General features: G+C 51.0%; 1 protein-coding gene across 1 annotated transcript in view; it reads left to right on the top strand.

Moving 5' to 3' along the window:
• The window catches only part of ipo11 (importin 11), a 76008-nt gene that overhangs the window by 43969 nt on the left and 22039 nt on the right, over window positions 1-10000 (top strand). Inside the window, exons 18-24 of the mRNA XM_053236146.1 lie at window positions 10-50; window positions 178-294; window positions 997-1110; window positions 1510-1625; window positions 1830-1906; window positions 2472-2551; window positions 3373-3453. Of these exons, the coding sequence (XP_053092121.1) occupies window positions 10-50; window positions 178-294; window positions 997-1110; window positions 1510-1625; window positions 1830-1906; window positions 2472-2551; window positions 3373-3453 (626 nt within the window). The remainder of the gene's footprint in view (window positions 1-9; window positions 51-177; window positions 295-996; window positions 1111-1509; window positions 1626-1829; window positions 1907-2471; window positions 2552-3372; window positions 3454-10000) is intronic.

Raw genomic sequence — 10000 nt, 5'->3', positions numbered from 1 at the left:
CCTCCTCACCTGTTGATGATTTTGAGTTCAGAACAGAGCAGTTCCTTCCAGTAAGATCTCACACACACACACACACACACACACACCCTTTACAATTTACACTTCAGCCTTACTATGTACACACTTTACACTTCCACACTCTCTCTCTCTCTCTCTCACTCTCTCTCTCTCTCTCAGTATGTGGAGTCGATCTTCGCTCTGTTGTTCCAGTTGTTACAGCAGGTGACTGAGTGTGACAGTAAAATGCAAATCCTCCACGTCATCTCCTGCGTTATAGAGAGAGTGAGCATGCAGGTGAGTTCGCTGTGGGCGCATCCCAAACCACACACACACACACTATACACTATGTAGTGCACTAGACACCATTGTCAGTCCAATGTGAGCACGTCCCTACACAAACACTAACGTCAGTCCACTATGGGTCTGTCCCAAACCACTCTCCCTATTCACTGTACAGTCCACAAACCACCAAAACAAGGCAGAAGGTCTTTAATGTGCTGACGGTCGTTAGTGTGCAGTGTGAGTGCTGATGTTCACTCTGTAGTGTAGAAGTCTAGGCCACTCACTGAGTATTAATGCCCTTTAGAGTATTCTCTGAAACCGGGACGTGTTCCAATCCCTCAGTCTCTGTGTGTAGGGTTCACTCCGTCACGCTGAGGTCAGGATGTGGTGTGAGTAAATAATCTTACACTACAGCATTGTTGAATTCTGGATTGTGATTGGTCAGAAGGTGTTGATTAATTCTCTATAACAGCAGCTCTGACAGTAGTGCAGATTTATATTAATGCGCTCGTTCTAATGCGTTATCGTTTCTATAGCAACAGCTCATTCACAGGGACGTGTACAGCGGATGCGTCACATAAACAGATTAAAAATGTGTTTAATCGTTCACATGGTGAAATTTACAGTAAGGAGATGTTCAACATTGCTTTGTCATGTTGCACATTATAACTCCATTTCTGTGTGTGTGTGTGTGTGTGTATGTGTGTGTTTTAGATCCGTCCCTACATAGGTTGCCTAGTTCAGTACCTCCCTCTACTGTGGAAACAGTCTGAAGAACACAACATGCTGCGCTGCGCTATCCTCACTACACTCATCCACCTCGTAAAGGTACACACACACACACACACACACACACCTTGTACAGATGTGTGTGTACTCAGGGGTTAGTGGGACTGTTAGCTCCTTAGGTTAGAGCAGTTCTAGGATGCTCAGCAGGGCTCTCTGGTCCCTAGAGGGCTTCTCGTGTTCTCATCATGATTCCCCGGTTCTCTGTAGGTTTGTGCAGTTTTACGGTCTTCAGTGGGGTTTTATTGAGGATTTAATCATCGGTGGGTTCTAGGATCCCCGGTGCTGTAAAATTCCTGGTGTGGTCTACAAACCTCACTTGGGTGGTCCTCAGTGGGGTTGTGTTCTCATTGGTGTTTTAGAATTTTGTTTGGTTTGTGGGCTCTAATGAAGTGTGTGTGTGTGTGTGTGTGTCTCGATGTGCTGCACTTCCTGTTTCAGGGCCTGGGGGCGGAGAGCAGGAACCTGTATCCATTTCTACTGCCTGTCATTCAGCTGAGCACCGACGTGTCCCAACCACCACACGTCTACCTGCTGGAGGATGGCCTGGAGCTGTGGTACACACTCACACACACACACACACACACACACACACACACACAAACTCACACACACACAGGAGCGTATTGTATGTGTGTGTTATTTCCTGTCTGCCTCTCAGGCATGTGAAGTTAGTGTTAATGTGGTGTTACCATGGTTACTGAAATCCATGTTAATGTTCTAGGGTGTGTGTGTGTGTGTGTGTGTGTGTGTGTGTGCAGGTTGGTGACATTAGAGAACAGTCCCGCTTTAACTCCTGAGCTGCTCAGAATCTTCCAGAACATGTCGGCCCTGCTCGGTGAGGTTCCACCCTACAGCTTTCTCTTATACTTTTCTCTTCTCTTCTTTTCTTTTCTCTTCTCTTCTTTTCTTTTCCTCACACAGACACATTTTTCCCCTGAGTATCTTTTCTGATCTACAGCTATTGCAAATCTCTCACTCTGTCTCTCTGTCTCTGTCTCTCCCCTGTGGTGTGTGTGTGTGTGTGTGTGTAAAGAGCTGAATATTCATAGGCAGATCAGAGCTTTAAATTAACTCATGCTGTGCTAACAGACCTCATTACCATTATCATTAACTCAGTGTTAAGTGCAGAGGGTCAGTAAGAGCACACCTGGGACGATACATCAGTGTGACACGACACCACAATACCTCCATCTCTAACACACTAAACACAGTGTTTAACACATCTGTATACACACACGCACACACACACACACACGCACAGACACACACAGGGACAGTACATCAGTGTGACAGAACACTGCCATAGAGAGGAATTACAGAACTGCTACTGTGATACAAAATCCATCTGTTTGTAATCCAATCTGTGTGTGTGTGTGTGTGTGTGTGTGTTTGTGTTACAGAGATGAGTACAGAGAATGTGCGGACGTGTTTTCAGATCATCAACTCATACATGTACCTCTCAGCTACTGACTTCTTGCAGGTCAGACACACTAAAACACACACACACACACACACACACACACACAGTAATGACAATGTAATGACATGGGTTTAGCCCAATGGCTTTAACAAAGGAATTTTAGAGTCTAAAATTTTTGCCCTGTGTGGGGGCCGTGGCGTGGGGACTGCAGTGTGGGGGCCGTGGCGTGGGGACTGCAGTGTGGGGGCCGCGGCGTGGGGACTGCAGTGTGGGGGCCGCGGCGTGGGGGCCGTGGCGTGGGGACTGCAGTGTGGGGGCCGCGGCGTGGGGGCCGTGGCGTGGGGACTGCAGTGTGGGGGCCGTGGCGTGGGGGCCGTGGCGTGGGGACTGCAGTGTGGGGACTGCAGTGTGGGGGCCGCGGCGTGGGGACTGCAGTGTGGGGGCCGCGGCGTGGGGGCCGTGGCGTGGGGACTGCAGTGTGGGGGCCGCGGCGTGGGGACTGCAGTGTGGGGGCCGCGGCGTGGGGGCCGTGGCGTGGGGGCCGCGGCGTGGGTGCCTAGTAATTTCAAGTCAGGGACTTTAACCAAGTAACTATAGTCCTGCGACTTTAATCCAGGAACCTTGGACTAGCTCAGGAGCTTTGACACAGGAACTTTAATGCAGGAGAGTATTGGTTCCTGAATAAGCTTGGTTTAACCCGAGTCACACCCAGTGGGAACAGACCACAAACTGAAAAGCAAACAATTAATCAATAGCGTGATGAAGTGCGAGGATTTTATCACAATATTAAGAATCTACACACAGTATTGTAAATGTGTATATCACAGAGGAGGCTGTGTGCTGAAGCAGTGAGATAAAGTTCTCCTTATTCTGTGTTTCAGAGTTACGGTGAAGCTCTGTGCAGGTCTTTCTGTGAATTCCTCAAGGACATTACAGCCGAGGGACAAGTGCAAGTGCTCAAGGTATGAAAACACACACACACACACACACACACACATACATACATACATACATACATACATACACACACACTCTCTGTAATCATACACCCATAATAAAATCACACACACAAACTCACTATAAACACACACACACACACACACACACACAAACTCACTATAAACACACACACACACACACACACACACAAACTCACTATAAACACACACACACACACACACACACACAAACTCACTATAAACACACACACACACACACACACACACACACACATACATACATACATACATACATACATACATACACACACTCTCTTTAATCATACACCCATAAACACACACACGACCTCGGTATAATCACAGTCTTACTCTATCTGCAGATGATAAAATAACTTTTTTTGTACGTTACATAAAAGTATTTGAAGTTTTTAAGGGTTAATGTTAGTTGCCTGTGCGTGCGTGTGTGTGTGTGTGTGTGTGTGTGTGTGTGTGTGTGTGTGTGCTTATGTTTGGGGGGGGTGGTCTGCTGAGGTTTAGAATTGCTCCTATCTGTGTTCAGCAGATGCTCATGGGTGTTTATAGGGAAAGTTAAGGCATTTCCATATCTGTGTGTGTGTGTGTGTGTGTGTGTGTGTGTGTGTGTATTTCTGTATGTGTTTTAATCTCTAGGAGTGTGTGTGTGTGTGTGTGTGAAGAGTGAAGTTATTCCATGGCCATTTTTACATTTGAGTCTCTACAGGGCCTGAAACCTTTAGCGATTCGTGTACTTTATTCCACAACACCAGATGTGTGTGTGTCTGTGTGTGTGTGTGTGTGTGTGTGTGTGTGTGTGTGTGTGTGTGTGAGAGAGAGAGAGAGAGAGAGAGAGAGAGAGAGAGCACTTCCCTCTTGTGCTGGTGAGAGTTGTTTCAATTAGGCTCAGCGTTATCTCAGTGAACCAGAAACAAACACAAACACACACACACACACAGTCAGGTGCAGTAATGTAAATGCAGTGCTGAGTCGTGTTTGTAATTCATTATTTAACATGTGAACTCTGCTCACTCAGTGTTAATTATCATGACTTGAAGCGTAACACAGCTTCTGTCTCATCACACCTTGTGCACCACACCTTCCCCTGTACACCACACCTTCCCCTGTACACCACACCTTCCCCTGTACACCACACCTTCCCCCTGTACACCACACCTTTCCCCTGTACACCACACCTTCCCCTGTACACCACACCTTCCCCCTGTACACCACACCTTCCCCTGTACACCACACCTTCCCCTGTACATCACACCTTCCCCTGTACACCACACCTTCCCCTGTACACCACACCTTCCCCTGTACATCACACCTTCCCCTGTACACCACACCTTCCCCTGTACACCACACCTTCCCCTGTACACCACACCTTCCCCCTGTACACCACACCTTTCCCCTGTACACCACACCTTCCCCTGTACACCACACCTTCCCCCTGTACACCACACCTTCCCCTGTACACCACACCTTCCCCCTGTACACCACACCTTCCCCCTGTACACCACACCTTCCCCCTGTACACCACACCTTCCCCCTGTACACCACACCTTTCCCCTGTACACCACACCTTCCCCCTGTGCACCACACCTTCCCCCTGTACACCACACCTTCCCCTGTACACCACACCTTCCCCTGTGCACCACACCTTTCCCCTGTACACCACACCTTCCCCCTGTACACCACACCTTTCCCTGTACACCACACCTTCCCCTGTACACCACACCTTCCCCTGTACACCACACCTTCCCCTGTACACCACACCTTTCCCCTGTACACCACACCTTCCCCTGTGCACCACACCTTTCCCCTGTACACCACACCTTCCCCCTGTACACCACACCTTTCCCTGTACACCACACCTTTCCCTGTACACCACACCTTCCCCTGTACACCACACCTTTCCCCTGTACACCACACCTTCCCCTGTACACCACACCTTCCCCTGTACATCACACCTTCCCCTGTACACCACACCTTCCCCTGTACACCACACCTTCCCCTGTACACCACACCTTCCCCCTGTACACCACACCTTCCCCCTGTACACCACACCTTTCCCCTGTACACCACACCTTCCCCTGTACACCACACCTTCCCCTGTACATCACACCTTCCCCTGTACACCACACCTTCCCCTGTACACCACACCTTCCCCCTGTACACCACACCTTCCCCCTGTACACCACACCTTCCCCTGTACACCACACCTTCCCCCTGTACACCACACCTTCCCCCTGTACACCACACCTTCCCCCTGTACACCACACCTTCCCCTGTACACCACACCTTCCCCTGTACACCACACCTTCCCCTGTACACCACACCTTTCCCCTGTACACCACACCTTCCCCCTGTACACCACACCTTTCCCCTGTACACCACACCTTCCCCTGTACACCACACCTTCCCCTGTACACCACACCTTCCCCCTGTACACCACACCTTTCCCCTGTACACCACACCTTCCCCCTGTACACCACACCTTCCCCCTGTACACCACACCTTCCCCTGTACACCACACCTTCCCCCTGTACACCACACCTTCCCCCTGTGCACCACACCTTCCCCTGTACACCACACCTTCCCCCTGTACACCACACCTTCCCCTGTACACCACACCTTTCCCCTGTACACCACACCTTTCCCCTGTACACCACACCTTCCCCTGTACACCACACCTTCCCCCTGTACACCACACCTTTCCCCTGTACACCACACCTTCCCCTGTACACCACACCTTTCCCCTGTACACCACACCTTCCCCCTGTACACCACACCTTTCCCCTGTACACCACACCTTCCCCTGTACACCACACCTTTCCCCTGTACACCACACCTTTCCCCTGTACACCACACCTTCCCCCTGTACACCACACCTTTCCCCTGTACACCACACCTTCCCCTGTGCACCACACCTTTCCCCTGTACACCACACCTTCCCCCTGTACACCACACCTTCCCCCTGTACACCACACCTTCCCCTGTACACCACACCTTCCCCCTGTACACCACACCTTTCCCCTGTACACCACACCTTCCCCCTGTACACCACACCTTCCCCTGTACACCACACCTTCCCCTGTACACCACACCTTCCCCCTGTACACCACACCTTCCCCTGTACACCACACCTTTCCCCTGTACACCACACCTTTCCCCTGTACACCACACCTTCCCCTGTACACCACACCTTCCCCCTGTACACCACACCTTTCCCTGTACACCACACCTTCCCCTGTACACCACACCTTCCCCTGTACACCACACCTTTCCCCTGTACACCACACCTTCCCCTGTACACCACACCTTTCCCCTGTACACCACACCTTCCCCCTGTACACCACACCTTTCCCCCTGTGCACCACACCTTCCCCCTGTACATCACACCTTCCCCCTGTACACCACACCTTTCCCTGTACACCACACCTTTCCCCTGTACACCACACCTTCCCCTGTACACCACACCTTCCCCTGTACACCACACCTTTCCCCTGTACACCACACCTTTCCCTGTACACCACACCTTTCCCCTGTACACCACACCTTCCCCTGTACACCACACCTTCCCCCTGTACACCACACCTTCCCCCTGTGCACCACACCTTCCCCCTGTGCACCACACCTTTCCCCTGTACACCACACCTTCCCCCTGTACACCACACCTTCCCCCTGTACACCACACCTTTCCCCTGTACACCACACCTTTCCCCTGTACACCACACCTTCCCCCTGTACACCACACCTTCCCCCTGTACACCACACCTTCCCCCTGTACACCACACCTTCCCCCTGTATACCACACCTTCCCCCTGTACACCACACCTTTCCCCTGTACACCACACCTTCCCCTGTACACCACACCTTTCCCCTGTACACCACACCTTCTCCCTGTACACCACACCTTCCCCTGTACACCACACCTTCTCCCTGTACACCACACCTTTCCCCTGTACACCACACCTTCCCCCTGTACACCACACCTTTCCCCTGTACACCACACCTTCCCCCTGTACACCACACCTTCCCCTGTGCACCACACCTTCCCCCTGTGCACCACACCTTCCCCCTGTACACCACACCTTCCCCTGTACACCACACCTTTCCCCTGTACACCACACCTTTCCCCTGTACACCACACCTTTCCCTGTACACCACACCTTCCCCTGTACACCACACCTTCTCCCTGTACACCACACCTTTCCCCTGTACACCACACCTTCCCCCTGTACACCACACCTTTCCCCTGTACACCACACCTTCCCCCTGTACACCACACCTTCCCCTGTGCACCACACCTTCCCCCTGTGCACCACACCTTCCCCCTGTACACCACACCTTCCCCTGTACACCACACCTTTCCCCTGTACACCACACCTTTCCCCTGTACACCACACCTTTCCCTGTACACCACACCTTCCCCTGTACACCACACCTTCCCCCTGTACACCACACCTTTCCCCTGTACACCACACCTTCCCCCTGTACACCACACCTTCCCCCTGTACACCACACCTTCCCCTGTACACCACACCTTCCCCCTGTATACCACACCTTCCCCTGTACACCACACCTTCCCCCTGTACACCACACCTTTCCCCTGTACACCACACCTTCCCCCTGTGCACCACACCTTCCCCCTGTACACCACACCTTCCCCTGTACACCACACCTTTCCCCTGTACACCACACCTTTCCCCTGTACACCACACCTTTCCCTGTACACCACACCTTCCCCTGTACACCACACCTTCCCCCTGTACACCACACCTTTCCCCTGTACACCACACCTTTCCCCTGTACACCACACCTTTCCCCTGTACACCACACCTTCCCCTGTACACCACACCTTCCCCCTGTATACCACACCTTCCCCTGTACACCACACCTTCCCCCTGTACACCACACCTTTCCCCTGTACACCACACCTTTCCCCTGTACACCACACCTTCCCCCTGTACACCACACCTTTCCCCTGTACACCACACCTTTCCCCTGTACACCACACCTTTCCCCTGTACACCACACCTTTCCCCTGTACACCACACCTTTCCCCTGTACACCACACCTTTCCCCAGTACACCACACCTTTCCCCTGTACACCACACCTTCCCCTGTACACCACACCTTTCCCCTGTACACCACACCTTCCCCTGTACACCACACCTTCCCCCTGTACACCACACCTTTCCCCTGTACACCACACCTTTCCCCTGTACACCACACCTTCCCCTGTACACCACACCTTCCCCTGTACACCACACCTTTCCCCTGTACACCACACCTTTCCCCTGTACACCACACCTTTCCCCTGTACACCACACCTTCCCCTGTACACCACACCTTTCCCCTGTACACCACACCTTTCCCCTGTACACCACACCTTTCCCCTGTACACCACACCTTTCCCCTGTACACCACACCTTCCCCTGTACACCACACCTTCCCCTGTACACCACACCTTTCCCCTGTACACCACACCTTTCCCCTGTACACCACACCTTTCCCCTGTACACCACACCTTCCCCTGTACACCACACCTTTCCCCTGTACACCACACCTTCCCCCTGTACACCACACCTTCACCCTTCACTTTGTATCAAAAGCTGCACTGGAGTCATGAAACACAAGCAAAGATACACACTCTTGGAAGCTGTCGTAGGCCAGTAGTAGGTCATTTACCACTGATGAGGAATAAATCCTGACTGAAAGATTTCAAGAATGTTATGCCTATGCATGTGCGAACCTAACTGCTGAGCTAAACCTTTAGGATCTTGGTGATCCCTTTTCCGTTATTTAGTGTTGAAGGTGTTTTTGTGAAAGAGTTTTTAGTTCCATGTGTGAGGATAAAATCTGAGTTTGTCAATGCTGTGAAAATGTCTCATTTATTTATTCAAGAGATGTTTCTTCAGTGTTAAATAAGACATTGATGGAGGAAAACCAGCTGGATCATGTAGCAAAGATAATGCTAATTACCTTTAACCCAAAATGTTAATTCGCATTAACCCAAAATGTGAAGGACGTCACATGCAGGACAGTAGATGTCCAGGCAGATGAATCTGTTTGGGATTAGTTATGTGGATTTGGTTCAGTGCTTGCTGTATACAGTGTAAAATAACAACTTCTACATCAAAGACTTCTACATCATAAGAGGAACATCACCGAGCAGCACATTTTTCTTACTTTCTTTAAAACTAATTAGAATAATTCAGATTATTATGTTAAAATCTGTGAGAAACAGGCTGTGAAATTTTCCAGACATCTCCTGATGACCTCCATCGATGGCAGTGGTAGCTCAGTGGTTAAGGCTCTGGGTTACTGATCAGAAGGCCCTTGAGCAAGGGCCTTAACCCTCTCTGCTCCAGTGTGCTGTATCATGTCTGACCCTGCGCTTTGACCCCAACTTCCTAACAAGCTGGGATATGCGAAGAAAAGACTTTCACTGTGCTATAAAATATACGTGACAAATAAAGGCTGCTTCTTCTTCTCCATCATATCGGTGTAGGAAAGGTGATTGAACTCA

Source organism: Pangasianodon hypophthalmus, chromosome 8, assembly GCF_027358585.1.
Source record: "Pangasianodon hypophthalmus isolate fPanHyp1 chromosome 8, fPanHyp1.pri, whole genome shotgun sequence".
In the NCBI taxonomy this organism is placed as follows: domain Eukaryota; kingdom Metazoa; phylum Chordata; class Actinopteri; order Siluriformes; family Pangasiidae; genus Pangasianodon; species Pangasianodon hypophthalmus.
Note: the sequence above shows the minus strand (reverse complement) of the source record. Positions and strands in the feature narration are given on the sequence as shown.